This window comes from Squalius cephalus (assembly GCF_949319135.1).
Source record: "Squalius cephalus genome assembly, chromosome: 18".
Lineage (NCBI taxonomy): Eukaryota > Metazoa > Chordata > Actinopteri > Cypriniformes > Leuciscidae > Squalius > Squalius cephalus.
In genome coordinates this window covers 11,609,061-11,628,165 of record NC_137139.1, presented here as the reverse complement: position 1 = coordinate 11,628,165, position 19,105 = coordinate 11,609,061, and the positions used below count along the sequence as shown (strand labels likewise).

Genomic DNA, 19,105 nt, shown 5'->3' with positions numbered 1-19,105 from the left:
GTACAATGTGTATGTAAAGTGTACCGATTTTTTACCGAAAAAAAAAATTAAACCTGTATCAAGACAAAAATAAATTATAACTAAAATATCAAATTAAAAAACCTAATTTAAGCTGCTGTGGGCAATTTCTATGACCACTAGCAATCAAAAGTAATTGCATCAATAGCTGTTTCCAAAGAGGTTTCCCAGACACTCCCCCCATCTACTATTGGTCGATCAAACAGTTAGTCCCGCCCTGGAATCACTTCACTGTCGGTGTCACTTCACGGTTAATGTCGACACGGGCCCCGTGTTACACTTCTTGGTTGCTGTGTTTACAAGCCTAGTATGACTGCCACATAGATAAGTATCATATCTCAGGACATGTAGGCTATTTCAATGATATCTGACAGGTTGTATGAAAATTTTATTTTTTATACAGCTACTTTAAAGTGCACAATACTCAAAAGGGGGATTTGGGTGGAAAAATTTACATTTTTCATTTTTATTACAATATTAAATAGTGGAGAGGGTGTGTTGAAGACTGAACATATTTAAACAGGTGAGAAGACCTTGGAAGCTTACAGTCTGGTGTATTGAGACCATAACGTCTTGTTGAAACAGCACCACCCCAAGGACGACTTCTCCAGTTCATCACAATCACTCATAGTGATAAATCAAAAGTCCTGTTTGTGTGGACAATTTGGTTGTAGTTTGCAGCTACACATTTCCCCTCCAGCTTGTCTCACTGTTTCAAAAAAAAAAAAAAAAAAAAAAAAAAAAAACACACACACAAAAAACAATGAAACGGGTAGTATTTATTTTAGAATTATTTGGAAATCTCTGAAAAATAGTCATTTCACTTAATTTCAATAGAAGAATATATATATATAGCAATGTCAGAATTAATGGCACCCCTGGTAAATATGATAAAAAATGGCTGTAAAAAATAAATCTGCATTGTTTATCCTTTTAATCTTTCATTCAAAAATATAATTATGGCCAGCGTGTTTTGGAGAAAAGCATTTATTTCATAATGTGATGTACCCCCCACTTTCAATTCTTTTACTTCAATGAAAGGTTAGATTTGTGTGATTTTTTATTTATTTATCTATTTTGAATGAAAGATCAAAAGGATAAACAATGCAGATTTACTTTTGACAGCCATTTTTGACCATATTTACCAGGGGTGCCATTAATTCTGACCACAACTGTGTGTGTATATATATATGTTTTGCACCTCAGGTGTTTGAAATAAGAAGGTACATTGCATTCATCATTTACTTTTGATATAAAAAAATCCACACATTCATAAATCTCAATATAATCAAATAGTCTTTCAGTCATTTTATGTAGCCTGCAGTCATCCCATGCATCTATGCAGCACTTGTGTATATGTAATGCCTAGCATTGGTGTCAGTTCTTGTTCTGCATCTGAGCTAAATGTATCCCAATCGCATTCAGGCACAGCGAAAATGATAAAAATGTCCCACATTATCAGATAGCACATCTTTCTTCATCTTCCACACTGATGATGAAGTTATTGTGTGTTGACTGCAAAGATGTGACTCTTGGTCATATAATGTTGTGCCTCGTGTTCATTCGCAGGCCAATTTGCCATCAAAGCTGGACAGAGCGATAGCAAAGGCTTGAACTGCACACATGGGGTAATTATAGTCCAGAGTGAACATATCATCTGCCACCCTTCCAAACTGCATCACAATGTAGCTATCTGAAAAAAGAGAGCATTTAGAGTAAGGTTAGGGTTTTTATTGTCATTCATCGTTACAATTCCAGCATAATATAGAATTATCAACACAACATATGATAAAAATGTTCAATTTGTGACATTTTGTCCTATTGAAAAGTTGTAACATTTGTGTAAGCCCAGTTGTAGAGGTAAAGGACATTGACAGGAGTGGCAATATCAGCAGTCTCACTCACTGTCTTTGATGTGGACGATTTGGAAGTTCTTGACAGAGGCCTGTGTGACCCGTCCAGAGAAGTTGAGGACATAGGAAGCCGTGTCGTCGTTCCAAACTGGAGTTTTGTTGTGGAGTTCAATCAGGTTGTCCATCTGTCTGTTCTGGTAGCGCATGAGTATATTGTCGTTGTCCTTTAGGTAAAATAACAAAATTGTTGTGGATGAACGAATTGGTCATTGTACACTGAAAACAGTGAAAAGACTGTGTCATTTATTTAAAGTGCATTTTTTATATCTGTCTAATCGAAAATCATGGTTTCTTTCGTTCAGTTTTACTAAAAGCAAATAACACTGCCCAAACAAAAAAACGAGTAGTATTTTCACTTGACCCCAGAGTGTTGATGTGCAGAACATATACTGGCTAGCTTCAATGACTGCAGAAATTATTGTGGGTTATACATTTTTCTGTTGGTGGTACATAAGAGAAAATATGATGCATACACATTTAAAGTCGTCTTTATCTATGGTTAGTAAACTAAATTAAATTAAACATTGACTAACAAAATTCTTAAAAAGGTGAAAATTCTACTTTCATATTATAGATAATTTAACTCATTGGTTCTTGCTGAAGCTCAAACGTGCTGCGTAACACGAGAATGAACCTCATTGGTTCTTGCTGAAGCTCAAACGTGCTGCGTAACACTAGAATGAACCTCATTGGTTCTTGCTGAAGCTCAAACGTGCTGCGTAACACTAGAATGAACCTCATTGGTTCTTGCTGAAGCTCAAACGTGCTGCATAACGCGAGAATGAACCTCATTGGTTCTTGCTGAAGCTCAAACGTCCTGCGTAACACTAGAATGAACCTCATTGGTTCTTGCTGAAGCTCAAACGTGCTGCATAACGCGAGAATGAACCTCATTGGTTCTTGCACATCAAGCAAACTTGCTTGAGCTTCTATTTGCCACAACTGATGTGTGAGTTGCTGAATGTTTATATGTGAATAAAAGCCTAGTTTGACCAATTAGCAGTAAACCAATGGGTAATCTGTCTTACTTTCTAATTCTAATTAAACCAATCTACCATTTTATGTAACTGACTTCAAAAAGTCAGGGGCAGTCTTGATGAAAAAAATGAGATGACTAACTTTTAAGACTTAAAGCACATTTTTCCAATGTGAATGAGCCTTTATTGTGAATTTACTTGCTTGCCTTTGTTGTAGCATGTCAGAGTCAGATATAGCAGCAACTGAACTCACTGTTCGTGGACATATCGGCACTCGCTCGTTGTCGTCATCCATGCCTGGGATGATCACAGTCATTTTTCTGGGCCCTTTAAACCCCAACACATTTGTCTCCTGGACAGAAACACCAGTATCCACTTTAAAACTTCTAAAAGATTATCCAACCTCCAGGTCGACTGTGGAGGAACTGAAGTGAGCACTCACGTAAATGATAGCCGCTAGCTCTTGCCGGGCGTTAGACATGTCCCTGAGGGCCCGGTCAGGGTTGAGACCGTTGTCAAACACTGTGAACTTGGTACCCATGAGATTGGACCTAAAAAGTATAGAAACCACAAAACAAAAAAAAGTGAGTAGCTCAGCAATCATACTTGTTTTGCGTACATTTTATATCAGACGGGTTACCTCAGCTTTCCGATAAAATTATCTCCTCCCCGTGACAGGTCAGTGGCATCTATGGATATCAAATAATTTGACGTTGCACTCTTTTTTCTTTTTCGACCAGCCAATAGGAAGACCTGCAGGATGGAGAGAAATGGTAGAGAGGGTCCCTAGTTAGTCATCAATAGAGCTGTTCACACTGTTGAACCTCACTGGTGTTTTTAAAAGAAGTCTCTTCTGCTCACCAAGGCTGCATTAATTTGATAAAAAAAAAAAAAAAAGTAATATTGTTAAATATTATGACAATTTAATATAACTTTTCTATTGTAACATACACTCACCTAAAGGATTATTAGGAACACCTGTTCAATTTCTCATTAATGAAGTTATCTAATCAACCAATCAGTTGCAGTTGCTTCAATGCATTTAGGGGTGTGGTCCTGGTCAAGACAATCTCCTGAACTCCAAACTGAATGTCAGAATGGGAAAGAAAGGTGATTTAAGCAATTTTGAGCGTGGCATGGTTGTTGGTGCCAGACGGGCCGGTCTGAGTATTTCACAATCTGCTCAGTTACTGGGATTTTCACGCACAACCATTTCTAGGGTTTACAAAGAATGGTGTGAAAAGGGAAAAACATCCAGTATGCGGCAGTCCTGTGGGCGAAAATGCCTTGTTGATGCTAGAGGTCAGAGGAGAATGGGCCGACTGATTCAAGCTGATAGAAGAGCAACTTTGACTGAAATAACCACTCGTTACAACCGAGGTATGCAGCAAAGCATTTGTGAAGCCACAACACGCACAACCTTGAGGTGGATGGGCTACAACAGCAGAAGACCCCACCGGGTACCACTCATCTCCACTACAAATAGGAAAAAGAGGCTACAATTTGCACGAGCTCACCAAAATTGGACAGTTGAAGACTGGAAAAATGTTGCCTGGTCTGATGAGTCTCAATTTCTGTTGAGACATTCAGATGGTAGAGTCAGAATTTGGCGTAAACAGAATGAGAACATGGATCCATCATGCCTTGTTACCACTGTGCAGGCTGGTGGTGGTGGTGTAATGGTGTGGGGGATGTTTTCTTGGCACACTTTAGGCCCCTTAGTGCCAATTGGGCATCGTTTAAATGCCACGGCCTACCTGAGCATTGTTTCTGACCATGTTCATCCCTTTATGACCACCATGTACCCATCCTCTAATGGCTACTTCCAGCAGGATAATGCACCATGTCACAAACTCAAATCATTTCAAATTGGTTTCTTGAACATGACAATGAGTTCACTGTACTAAAATGGCCCCCACAGTCACCAGATCTCAACCCAATAGAGCATCTTTGGGATGTGGTGGAACGGGAGCTTCGTGCCCTGGATGTGCATCCCACAAATCTCCATCAACTGCAAGATGCTATCCTATCAATATGGGCCAACATTTCTAAAGAATGCTTTCAGCACCTTGTTGAATCAATGCCACGTAGAATTAAGGCAGTTCTGACGGCGAAAGGGGGTCAAACAGAGTATTAGTATGGTGTTCCTAATAATCCTTTATCCTTGAGTGTATTTTAAAATGTAATTTATTCCTGTGATCAAAGCTGAATTTTCAGCATCATTACTCCAGTCTTCAGTGTCACATGATCCTTCAGAAATCACTCTAATATGCGGATTTGATGCTCAAAAAACATTCATTATTATTATCAATTTTGAAAACAGTTGTGTAATTTTTTTTTTTTTTAGGATTCTTTGATGAATAGAAAGTTCAAAAGAACAGAATTTATTTGGAAAAAAAAGCATTTGTAACATTATAAATGTCTTTACTGTAACTTTTGATCAATTTAATTCAACCTTGATGAATAAAAGTATTGTTTTGTTTTTTTCCCCCAAAATGTAAAATAAAAATTCTTACTGACCCCAAACTTTTGATTTGAACTGTAGTATTTAATGTTACAAAAGCTTTCTATTTCAGATAAATGCGGTTCTTTTGAACTTTCTATTCATCAAAGAATCCTGAACTAAAAATGTAAATAACTGTTTTCAACATTGATAATAATGAGAAATGTTTCTTGAGCATCAAATCCTCATATTAGAATGATTTCTGAAGGATCATTTGACACTGAACACTGGAGTAATGATGCTGCAAATTCAGCTTTGATCACAGGAATAAATTACACTTTACTATATATTCACATAGAAAACAGCTATTTTAAATTGTAATAATATTTCACAATATTGCTGTTTTTTTTTTTTAAATCTTCCCAATCCAAAACTTTAAACTGGTAGTGTATGTGCAATTCTAGAGCCTTTATGTAATCATACTATCAAACTACTGACACTGCAAATTTGCAAATAAGGATGTTAACCCAGGATTTAGGGATGAACAGTGTGAAATGTCTGTTTATGAATACCCAGGATTAACTGTTAACCCCAACCCTAATTTCTAATTTGTTCACATATCCTTAGTAGAGCCATGCATTTCAAAATGCACTACAAAAACCAGAATTGTCAGTAGTTCTGCAAGATTTTGAGCTAAAAGTGTGAGCAAGTCACCTTCTTCTCGTTGTCTAAATGGAGGTAATAGGTGGGGTAGAAGCCTCTGTCCATCCCACGCTTATCTCGCGTCAGTTTACACTTGATGGTGGTTCCCTGAGGCGCAGACTGAAGAACAAACTCCTCAAGGTCATCGAACTCAATCTCCGGTGATGGAGGCCTCTCCTCCTCCTGTCACAAGAGACATTTTACTATTCAGATCTTTGCCTCAGGATGACATTGCCTCAATTCACAGGAGTCTTACCTTTTTACTTTTCTTTCCTTTGCCTTTCTTCTTTTTGGGCACTTCTGTATCAGAATCACTTTCATCAGATTTAGCAGCGTCTAAAATGAGAAGCATTTATAAGCAGCTTAAAGGAATGATCGTTATTTTGTCTTTAAGTTGTTATCTTTATAATAAAGAAATGTGAAATTATAGGGATCGTATGAAAATTTAAGTTTAGATAAGTAAAGATTTCTTTTTAACAGTTCACCTTGTGGGGAAGCACATGTGGTTATCTTTTGTCCAAAAAAATGTTACAAACAAACAGTTTATATAGAAGTCTTTCACTTACTCTTTTTCTTGTTATTCTTCTCTTTGTCCTTATTACTCTTGTCTTTCTTCTTGTCTTTGTCTTTGTCTCCAGCTTGAAACATGGAGGAGGTGTTGGCAGTGGATTTCTTTTTGCTCTTGCTGGGTTTAGTCTCTGGCTCACTCTCATCGCTGTTGGACATAATGGCTGGAGCAGATGCTTAAGTTCCAGTCAGCAAATTTGACAATTACACCTTTTATTAATAATAATCTATCAAAACACTATGGTCTCACTATGCATGCATTGTTTTTTTTTTTTTTTGTATTACTAATTATTTAATTATACACTCCAAGAAATGTCCAAGTCATATTTGACCCCAACATAAAATGTATATTTAAATTATATATTGCATAAAAACAATTAAGTCAACACTTAGATATATATTTGCATTTTAACATAATTTTCGGAACTATTTAAAAAAAACACTATTTTTTCATTAATTTTTTTACTCAATGCATAATGTCTTTTCCCCAAACAAGATGTTTGTGTGTGTGTGTGTGTGTGTGTGTGTGTGTGTGTGTGTGTGTGTGTGTGTGTGTGTATTAAATCACAATAAAAAATATGTTTTACATTACGTTTTTATTAATTTAAATAATACATCTTTGTTTTACTTTACAGAAATGAGAATTCGTAATTGTACTGAAAATATTGTAGAAATACAAAAAAACGCAATGGTCGAATAAAAATGCTTCATATTTTTTGCACATTATTTGATTTGGATTTTAAGTTGAAATATGACCCAGACATTCTAATGTACAGATTCATTTACAGTGTTTTAAGAAAAGTGAAATTACCTTTCTTTTTTGCGATAAAATCTGGTTTATCTCCGTTTATCTGAAACATAGAAGCTGGCTCCTTTTTTGCCTTAGATGTCTTTCCTTTGCTCTCTGATTCACCTTTATTCTCTGCAGAGATAATATATTGTGGAAAAAAAATTAAATAACTCAGTATTTTCTACAATGATGGCTCGCCTGCAACAACACCTAAGAGTTAAGTCATTGAAGCCAATGTAGAGTTCGTTCACAGGGTATTTAAGTGACAAGTTAGGACCAGTTCCCAGAATTCCCCTGGGGTTATTAAGGTGTGCCAGCTTCAGATAATCAGCACAGCTTCTAATTGAAGAACAGTTCTTTTCAATATGGAAATGCTGCAGTTAATGGCTCAATAGGCTCCATCACAACAACCAGAAAATAACAAAAAATATTCAAAGAACATTATGCTAACATTCCTTTTTTTTTTTTTTTTTTTGGTTACGGAAACATTCCACTTTGCAAACATTATGCTAATGTTACTTTTGAATGTTCTTTAACATTCTGAAACAAGTAACAACATTTTAACTAAACGCCCAACTAAACGTTTCAGAAAAAAACCTTCCATGAATGATATATAAATAAAGTTTTTGTGCTAACGTTTCAAGAATATTATTAAAGACCAGATAACTTTGAACAAACATTCTATTAACGTTACTGAAAGAACGTTTGTTCGTAACTTTGAGAGAACCTCTCCAGGATGTTAGCCAAAGTTCTGAGAACGTTCCCTGTTAGCTGGGGAGTTTTTCAGTATGAATGTTAAAACAGCGATAGCTCAGTCTCAGAGTGCCATTAGTTCTAAAAAGAGCTGCTCTTTTTTTCCCCATCAAAAAACATTGTTGAACCTTTGAAACATGCTTCAAGGTTTCCACAGCACCATACATTAAACTTGAAGCTTTTAATAGGACCCCCAGAGGAGGTCATCTGTGTATGTTTTCAATCATCTAGGTCACTGCAGATTGTCTGGTAAAACGCATTAGTTAGCAGCTGGACTTTATTTTTTTATTTGTCTAAGTCGTTTCTCCACTTATCCGAGTGGCTTGATCAGACACCCCCCGAGGAGCTCACCATCTGTCTTTTAACAACAGGGAAAATGAGGCCAAGCAAACGAATCCCTAAAACCATAAGTAAAAAACAAGAGTTAAATTCACTTGAAAGTCCCCACTTCAGCTCATAGACAAACCGGAGTGGTGATCTTTTAGACAGCTCTGCCGTATTGTTCTGGCTAATCTTCTTAGCTCACGAGATCTAGCTAATCCTCTTCCTGAGCAGCAAACCCCCATGCATGTGTACATAACCACATTAAGAGTTACACACACTGAAGCCATTGTCTAAGTTTCCTCTGATTCGATACCTTAAGTGTTTTGCTCTGAGGGGGGAAATAAACCTAAAAATCTCAAACTGTTTTACGGACCCAAAAATACTCTCTGTATGGAAAACACACTCAACCCCCCAACAAAGTGCAAAGTTCAAAGTGACTCTTATAATAACATAAATGCCACTTGGCTGTTGAAACTAATGGAACAAAGCTCAAAATGAACCTTGGCCTCGCTCATTAGCATGCATTCAAGTGTGAATACGCTCAACTGACCTTTGGCCTTTGATTTCTTTTCTTTGGTGCCAGCAGGGGAGCTTTCCTTGGTGGTTTTCTTCTTTGTCTTCTTCTGTGAGGTCTCCTCTTCATCATCCCCATCATCTTCATCAGCAGAATCTAATCAAAAAGACGGTTAGAAAAGTCAATTTTGAAGAACAAATCATATAAATGGTGCCAGCAGGGTTTGGTTGGTTATCATGGCAAGCAAGACAGTGGCAGAATAAGGAGCTAAACATTAAGGCAGGGAGCATCAGATCAATAGCAAAAATGAATAAAGACATTTGGAGACAATTTTAAGCAAAATTGTTGAAAGCCCATATATAAAATGACTTACACTGTGACATAATTGCTTACTTTTTTACTTTTGACCAATAGATGGCGCTGACAATTACACACACAAAGTTTGGTGTCAACATGTCAAATCTTTCCAGAAATACAGACTTAGATGCAGTTTGGCATTTTGCCATCACATTAGTTGATTCAGTATACGAAAACAGACATAAAATTCATAACTTTTTGCCGACATGGGCTGAAGATGATCTAACTCTAATTTGATGAAAATCAGACAAATGAGGAGTTCGAAAAAGTAGGTTTTTAAAGAAAATCAAAGTGGCGAACAGGAAGTTTGGCTAACTATGGCAAAATTGGTATCCATGTTCTCAGCATGACTCAATGAATACAATAGAAATGCTACACCGAATCTAAAGAGACAAGTTTTATGATTTTTGGTCAAACTGTTTAGAAGTTATAAGCGAAAAACTGTGGAGGTTCCCACAGGTCATGGTTGTCATAACACACCAAGTTTGGTCAGAATACGCTAAACAATGGTTGCAGACATATAGCCTTGTGTCCATTTGCGTGCTCTTCGTTGAATTGTTTGTGCATTATTCAAAAACGGTTTGATAAATAAACTTTTTTTTTTGTCAAGATGGCCTGAAGATGATCTGATACAATTTTCGTGGAAATCAGAGCAATGGTCTAGGAGGAGTTTGAAAAAGTAGATTTTGAAAAAAATGGTGGACAGAAAGTTTGGCAGACTATGGCAAAATTGGTATCTATGTTATCGGCATGACCTAATGAATCTATTAAGTTTTATTACAATAGGCAAAATTAATCAAAATCTATTGGTATTTTTTGAAATGTAAATATAGCATTTTACCACATGAATGGCTGATGCCCAAAATGACAGACATGGGGGAAAATTTTTTAAAATGTCATGATGGAAAATGATGTCAATCAAATCGTCTTGAGCCAAGAAATCGGAGGGAAAATATTATTTAGCTTCTTATGAGCCCTTATGGTTCAAAAGTTATTAGCATAAACGTGAGTGCAACTCACAGTTGGTGGCGCTAGAGGGATTGAGTTACAGACTCCTAAATTGCTGTGGTTAATGTTTAGACTGTGTACCAAATTTCATAAATTTTTACCATACAGTTACAATATGGGATGCCATGAGAGAATGACAAGTTTCCTACATAGGACAAGTAATGGATAGATGGATGGATGGATGGAATTTAATGATTATCAATTTGCACTAATTGATGGATTAAAAATGACTTATACCTTTCTTCTTCTTAGGAGTACTCTTGGTCTTCTTTTTTGTGTTCTTCTCTGTTATTTCTTCTTTGTCCTTCTCGGTTTTCTTTTTCTTTACTGTTTTGCTCTCTGCTGAAAAGTGAAAAGAAGTTGTTTTAGCAACCATAAATCATTCTACTAGTACAAAATGACAGTGCTCCCAAAAAAGTGTTCTAACACTAACGTTAAGCACTTAAAAAATATCTGAATGTCATTTAATAATCAACTGGCCCCTATAATGATCATTTCCTGTTTAGTTTTGTTGTTCTTTGTGGTTACGTTTACATGCAGCCAAATAATCCGTTAGTAATCGGCTCAATCGGACTGAAAAGCCTTCATGTAAACACCTTACTCGATCCGACTGAGCTCGATCCGAACGAATTTCAACATGTAAACACTTGATCGGATTGAAAACCGAAACTGAAAGGACTGCGCATGTGCAATGACGTAGAAATAGCGTAATGACGTATGACGCGCAGAACGAGCTGTTCTTCCTGATGAATAAAGTGTCATATAAATGAGTGTCCTGTCATCCTAAAATTCTCATTTCCCTCAGCGTCTGTGAAGTGAAGCAGGACAACGTCCAACTCCTTGTTTCGGATTCGCATCCACAGATGATTTTGGGCGCGGGGAGGGGCGTTTTTACTGATAAATATAAGCAGCACTGCACCATGGTTCATATGCTCATTGTCTCCAAATTATGACCAGAAATGGATAAATATTAAGTCTGCTGTTTAAAACAAATGAAGAACCAATGTAAGAGAATAATTATTATGCGCAAACAGCAGGAAACTCTGTATATTCGTGCTGTGTGCGCATGTCAAAAAATCAATTCCAATTTGAAGCTTGTGACTGTGACTTGTTACTGTAAACAAGTCATCAACCCGATCACGTTTAGCATTCATGTAAACACTTCGTTCGGATTCATCAATCGGAATGAATTCAGTCCGATTGGAACAAAAGTTGTGCATGTAAATGTAGTCACAAGTTCTTGTTCTCGTTTATTGCCATGGTTTCTGATTGAGTAACGCACCTGTTCCTTGTTCTGTTGATTACCATTCCTTGTGTATATAAGCCCTCAATTCTAGTGGGTTCAGTGTTTTCAACGTCATTGTTATTGTGTAATGTAAGTTAAAGTGGTTCTCTGCAAAGTCTCTTTGTATTAATTTATTCCACGTCATGCATCTTGATTCTCTTCTGGTGGATTATTATTTTTACAGCAGATGCCATTGAAAACACGGTAAGTCTCCCTCACAGCCTCACTTTCATACCCGTCATGGCGCTGCTCTGAATAAGGTCTATATAACCTTTTAAGGCATTCCACCAGGGGATCATTTTATGGATTTAGTTTTAATTCATTGATTTTAATTTAATTCATTTTTATTGCTAATAAAATGTTATCAATTAAACAGCTCACAAACATACTTGATCGTTAGAAAAATGTTAATAACTGTTAAACATTAAAATGTATTATGCAATCATTTACAACATTTCTCCTTATATAGAACATTTGTGGCATAATGCGTTCATTAAAATCGAAAACCCTAGGGTTCAGAACACCACTGAACCTTTTTTCTAAGAGCGTGGAGTATCACATTCACTCCATGTTCCACTAACGTCCATAATAAAGTCTATCATTTTAAAACTGACAAACGTCTTTTTGTCAGAAAATTAAAATATTGATTAAAAAAAAAAAATGCTTTTTTGTTATCTTAATGAAATGATATTCATTAATTTTTGTATTTTAAGTTTGTTGTTTTTTTCGGTAGCCCCTGTACAGTATTTCTCTCAGAAAAGAAGCTTGAACATGGGACAATTCAATGTCAATGTAAGCATTGTTTGGTGATTATTTTATTTCCTAAGGAGAATCCAAATCATTTAAATCCAGTAAAAAGTCACAACAGTTGCAAAAGTATGGGTTTGTACTGTATGTCTGTGTGAGATGTGTAAAGTATCAGACTGACTCTTTGAAGGCGTATTCTCCTCCTCGTCTGGCAACTCTTCAGTCTTTTTAGCTTTGCTCTTTTTCGGTTTGTCTTCGGCTCCATTGGCCTTTCCAGAATCTGCCTCCGGCTTCTTCTTTTTTGTCTTCTACGTGGCTGTTAATAAGGACAATGAATCATTTACAGTTTTTCTTTTACAAGCTTGTACGTTTCTGTGCACAGCAGTGTAAATGTAAGCAATAGTTTTAAACTTACCCATTGCCAAACGTCAATGAAAGCAAGCAAAAGGATGCACATACTTTAGAAATTTAAATTACTTGAAATCATACATTGTTAAATTCATGTTCCCTTATAATCTTTAATCAAAATAACTTCTCCTCCCTCTTGTCCCTCTCTTCTCTTCTTTAATGGTGTGTTTACTGGCATGACCAACCTGAGATCCACCAATTGCAAGCAACAACCATCCAATCAATTCCCTATGGACAAAATCCCAACCTACAGTACATTTTGTTTGTTAGAGAACTCCGATAAAAGTCGTAATAGAGAAGAAAAGACCCAACTTCCAGTTCATGCCGTCTTACACAAAGACATGAGTCTTACATTAAACACGTAATCTTTGTAGTGTGATAATCATGTCTACAACTTTCTTAAGGACAAACAATCAATCAACATTTTCTGTACATTCAAACATTGGTCAAACAAAGGAGGTTTAACTGGTGTGGCACATTGATTTAAGACGTGACCTCTTATGTATAGAATGCTGCAGGAGGAGAAAGTCTAATTCTTACACAATGTGGGCCGGACGTCACAGCCTGCTTCCGTACTGCACGGAGTGGGGAACACATAATCTGATTAGTTCCAATCTTATATGAGTATTTATAGACCTCTCTTTGACAAAGAGCATAGACAGTGGGATCCTTGATTTCTGCCGGCATGGGGATTTTACTCATACATTATGGAAAATCCCTCCGTAGACCGTTACCCACAATAGATTCAGTTTTGTATGTAAGTGAGGTTCTGTTTGACAGAAACATCCAAACACATCTGCTTGGTTGGCTGAGAAACATTGATTGGATAATTTTTAATTACGGTTAATGTTTAAGTAGATGCCATCATTTCAGGGGAAAACTCTTTGGGGTCAGCGAGTTTCAGTGCCATCACGCACCAGTGGCCTCGGTCAAACCCTCTCTGACATATTCTCGCTCCTTTTCTCCTCCCTTTCTGGTTAAAAATGTAACAGGATACTCAGGAAAAAGGAAACACATGTATAAAATATTTCCTGTTTTTGAAAAACAAACATTTAAAAATATTAAACATGGAGAACCTGTTCTACAGCCTGTTCTGTATTATTTCCAATGCCAAAAATATTCCAGAGAAAGGGTCACACTTTATATTAGGTGTCATAAAATAATAATTGTTAGGTCCAATGTACTTATTGTGTTGATGTTGAATTTCAAAACAGGTTTGGTGGTGTGGGTTGGTTTAAGGGTGGGTTAAGGTGTAAGGGAAGGTCAACAGTGTAATCAAACATGTAATTACAGAAATTAATTACAGCTGTAATTGCATGCAAGAATATAAGTACAATGTAAAAACATGCATGCATGCAATAAGTTCACTGCATCAAATAATTAAAGTAAAGGATAATGTACGTCCAGTCTGTTGTTATCTCAGAATAAACCCCCGACAGGGTGATCAGGACCCCGACTTGAAGCAGAGGGGTCTTGCATCAGCCTGAAGGGGTTTATTCTGAGATAACAACCGGCTGGATGTACATTATCCCGCTTATTACGCAGGTACTTGCCACATAAGTAAATAATTATACATTAAATATTCATCTGAGACAAAATATGGTATTAGCTCTTTAAGCGTAAAGCTTCCGCTGAGAAAGGAGCAAGCAAGTTCAAACTAGACGGACATTTAAGGGATACGATATTACTTATTACACGCCATTTCGCCACATAAATAATTATGTGATAAGAGATATTGATTTGGGATGATTTGAGATGTTTTAAAATCATACCTGTTTGTTATCTTATAATCCAACAGTGTACAAAACAATAGTGGCAGGAGATGCGTATAACTATAGAGAGCGAGGCCACGATACTGGATGGCATAATTAAATAACTGTACACAAAATATTGATTTGAGTTTTGCTATTTTATTAGCACAACAAACGCAAAACTTCCACAAGGAAAAAATGTTCCTAGCAAACTTACAGCGCAGCTGACTTCAGTAACCCGAATGAGCCTGTGTTTCTGTTTTCAGGGAATAACATACCGCTGGATGGCACGATTGACCAATCAGAATCAAGCATTCCATAGAGCCGAATAACATACCGCTGGATGGCACGATTGACCAATCAGAATCAAGCATTCCATAGAGCCGAATAACATACCGCTGGATGGCACGATTGACCAATCAGAATCAAGCATTCCATAGAGCCGTGTAAGAAATGTTAGTAGATTGTAGTTAAAGACACTTAAAATAAAGTGGGACCAAAAACATTTTTAGAAACATTTTGGCATTAAAAGGTAATTTTAAATTAAATTGATTATTCAGTTAACGATTTGATCTATTACTTTAATTTTAACCTAACATTTTAACCAATATGCAGATACCAGGAGCCATCTAAAACAAAGACAAGAGCACACTGAATCCATTTGCTGCTAATGTTATGAAAGTCAATGTGGTTAGCATTGCTTTCCTCTTCTAAAGACTTTCTAAATCTTGCCAATAAGAAGACACAATCAATCAGATGATCAAAGAGTCACTTTGGTCAATCAAGATATTACACAATTTCCAGACTACGAACTACCTAACCTAAAGGCAAAGGGCTCCCTTGGCTTACGTAATCAAGACCCCAAATGTATTGCCAATAAGAACATATTTTTATATGCTATGTTATTAAATAAGAAAAAGATAAATCTCAAAACAGCCCTTTAACAGAATCCAATAACAGATTCAGCAAATTAATTGACAAATTAAGATACAAAATGACTTTTACTACAAGAAAAGATATCCGATTATAGATTATTAGAATGGATGACTAATGAATGACAATCTTAGAGAATCTGGACCTGTAAACAGGATCAAGGCAGAATGAGTCTTTGAGGTGGATTGTGTCACTGCCATCTTGAGATTACAAATTTGCAGTTAAAAAGGCTCTTGAAAAGTATAAAAATCACAAACTAGTACATATTACGTCCAGCAAAAGAACACTGACACATGTATGCTGACAGAAAACACTAACTAATCAATGAAATTTAGGCTTGTTTAGTGGCTTCTAGTTCAACATTTTCTTAGTATTGGTTCCATTACTGCTTAAAACATCCGTACTCTTAATACATTGAAATTTAAGACATCTTTAACTGCATTTAGAAACTAGAAGCTCTTTTTGGCTATAAGACGCCACAGTTAAGATGTACCTTCTCTGCAGACATGGTTATTGAGATGACATCGGTTCAAGAGTAAAAGTCCAGGCAAGAGAGCAGATGAAGCTGTCATGTGTGTTTATATGAGTGTGTGCTGAGGGCATCAGTGTGGCTGATTATGAAAGCTAGTTTAGTCCAGAGAAGTTGATAATAGGATTCAGTGCAAAGCCCATCTGCCTCAGGAGCAACCAAAACAACACAAGAGGAATGTACCATCTCCTGAACACTGCTACAGAATTAGCGCTCTTCGTTACACACTAGATTATCAGCAGAACCATTTAAAGTCCCCCTGTAGTCAACCATTTTATCACTTAAAACTCATCTTTGATCACCAAAATGACATTTTTAAACATTTTGTCCTTGAAAACAAATTCATGAAGGAAAATTCAATTCCTTCATGCCTTAAAATAGCTTGAATGTAACTCCACACCCTTGCCTCATTTAGTATATGTGGTTCTATGATTATGCAAATGATCCCCGCCTCCACTCACTCACACCAGCTCAGAGATCCACTCGTTGACCTGATTGGTTACAAGGTAGTTTGTGACGTCAGAAACACCAGCGATTTCAAAGCGTGTTTTTGAGACTGTCTTTGGTTCACTGCAGTTTTAAGGAGAAAATACTCAGCAATGCTGTTGACTTATGAATTTGCACACGGTTTGTCTTAAAGCACATTAAAAACACCACAAAGACATATAAACATCATTAAAAGCTAGATTTTCACCAAAGGGGGACTTAGTCCCACTTAGGGGGACTAAGGGGGACACACTAAGTGAAAAAGTAGAGTTGTCGTCGTATCACTGAGATACTATTATATTTATATTAATATTTGGAATTCGTTTTAATTTTTATATTTTCTGTTTTCATTTTAATTTTAGTTAAAGTATTGGTAATTATTTTATTTTATTTTTTAATTTTCAAACCTGTCAATTTTGTTTGTATTCATTTTTATTTCGGTTTTAATTTTAGATATTATTATCCAATATACTGATATTTATGTTTTCTTTCACAGCTGTTTGCATTCACTTAAGACATAACTATGACAAAACATGACTATGATTACGTTATGAGGACACTGGCCAAGATTATGTCTTTTTGACATAATTTTGTTTGAATATGTCTGTTTGTAGCGCAAGAAGATGTGAAAGAGAGCTCAGTTCAGTATTCACGCTCTGACTGAAACATGGACTTCTAGGTGTGCGCTTTGGAGTAATGAATTGAGTTCCCTTTTACGTCTTTTTGCGCTTGAATACTTAAATTGGCAAGGATTAGACTTCTAGGCAGGTGGAGCTGGGGAGGTGGAGGGGTTCAGAGGAACTCTGATAGCGCTGCAGGTCTAGCTTAAAGCAAACAATAAACCAGACTATTTGAATGCTGAGCACGAAATCTCATTGGCTGCAGAATCAGCAGAGGCCAATCGGCTTGTCCCATGTGGTAATGAAGTGATTGCTTGCAGATTGCCTGTCAGTCAGCGCCCTCTGGAGGTTCATGACTGAACTAGATATTAATCCTAGTGAAAAGTTGAATAAAAAATTTACATGAATTTCATAATATCTTAGTATTTGGTTTGTCACCTTTGTCTTTAATAACAGCAGCAGTTGAGCTCCATAAGTTTGTGCAAAACGTGATGACTTGAGAATGATCCAAAGAGCATCTTGAGCTTCAGTCGAAGAACTGAAATCTTAATAACTTTTCTTTCTTTTACAATTGTTTTTAATCCTTAAACTTTCGAAGTTTAAATGAAAAAAAAGGTTTTCAATGTGTTTTCACTCTTTCAGACCCATTAAAGTATGCTTGCCCTTGAATCTGAATGTGTAGACATAGATTGAAACATGCACAAACTTACATAAACACATGTGTAACTCACCTGTACTGACCTTTTGGAGTCATCATTAGGGAGACTAAGAGATAAATCAACATTATCAGCAAAGCACACACACTTATGACATGATCAACTGAAGCAGAAAGCACTCACCTTTCCTCCGTCCAAACCTCCTTCAAGATCTCTTTCTGCAGAGGCATCAAGTGAAGATCACTGAAGATTAGCAAAACCTCTGAATTCCCCTCAAATAAAATATCCAAAGCTCAATGGATCAGTAATAATCTCAGCATTCCATTTCAGCTAGAAATTATACTTTTTCTATGTACTATGCATTTTTTTTCTCCATCCAATCTTGCTTTCTTTTATTTCCGTGGACTAAAAGTTGTGACACGCATTGCAGAAATGTTGCACTGTAGTCTTTTTGCACTTGACAACATAGAGGTTGCGTTTTACTGGTCGTCTTAAAATGCCAATAAGATGAGAGCGCAGTTTCCCAGCATTCATTTAGCTTTAAATGAGTGCCATCTGTCATCGGGAGACAAACCAGCAATCCACCCATAACAAAACCAGTCAATGCCCATCCACCTGCAAAGATTTAAGAGGATTGCCTTCAGAATAAGAAGGCTACCACATGTCTCTTTAAGGGATTGGCTACATAAAGCTCACACACGTTCTTATCATTAAAATAATGCTGTATTAATAATAAAAAAAGATGACTATAGCCAAATCTGTTAAGCTGTGCTCCATAAAAGCCATGTTATAGCATGACAGTGATGGATTTTTATTATACAATAATGGTAACACTTTGTTTAATATTAGTTTACTACAATAATGTCAACTAACAATGATCAATACTTCTACAATATGATCTTATTTACTGTTAATTTCAATTATTAATATATATTTTTTTACGGTCAAAAGTTGTATCTGTTAACATTAGTTAATGCACATGTAACTAACATGAACAAACAATGAACAGACGTATTTTTATTATCTAACGTTAACAAAGATTAATAAATGCTGTAAAAATAAATTGCTCATTGTTAGCTCATGTTAGCTAATGCATTAATAAATAAGACCTTATTGCAAAGTGTTACCATAGTAATTATAATTTGTATTTTAATTGTTAGCACTGTATAATTACAATAAGTATAAGTACAATATATGTTTATGACATTAAAAATGCAATCTGCATTTCTTAATTAATTAAATAATTAAAGTCCCATTGGCCACCATAATAGCTTTGTAATAGTAATAAAGAAATAATAATACTTATAGGCATGTCGAATCATAA

The 19,105-nt window shown here is 36.2% G+C and overlaps 1 protein-coding gene across 4 annotated transcripts; it reads right to left on the bottom strand.

Moving 5' to 3' along the window:
* Window positions 1-777: 777 nt before the first annotated feature.
* On the bottom strand, window positions 778-18,285 carry LOC307145647 (tubby-related protein 3). 4 transcript variants are annotated; one of them, XM_079849007.1, is made up of 15 exons: window positions 17,965-18,053; window positions 17,857-17,890; window positions 12,580-12,706; window positions 10,604-10,708; window positions 9,038-9,157; window positions 7,432-7,542; window positions 6,620-6,784; window positions 6,310-6,389; window positions 6,066-6,236; window positions 3,549-3,661; window positions 3,351-3,459; window positions 3,162-3,260; window positions 1,924-2,095; window positions 1,220-1,711; window positions 778-896 (listed from the first exon to the last, which is right to left on the bottom strand). In XM_079849007.1, the coding sequence occupies exons 1-14, from the start codon at window positions 18,009-18,011 to the stop codon at window positions 1,578-1,580; spliced, it is 1,587 nt and encodes a 528-aa protein (XP_079705133.1). In that variant the 5' UTR covers window positions 18,012-18,053; the 3' UTR covers window positions 778-896; window positions 1,220-1,577. The 4 variants fall into 4 exon arrangements, with proteins under 4 accessions (XP_079705133.1, XP_079705132.1, XP_079705134.1 ...); XM_079849006.1 differs by having other exon boundaries at window positions 778-1,711; window positions 6,620-6,796; window positions 17,965-18,285; XM_079849008.1 differs by lacking the exons at window positions 17,857-17,890; window positions 17,965-18,053 and adding an exon at window positions 15,984-16,126 and having other exon boundaries at window positions 6,620-6,796.
* Between the last annotated feature and the right edge of the window lie 820 nt (window positions 18,286-19,105).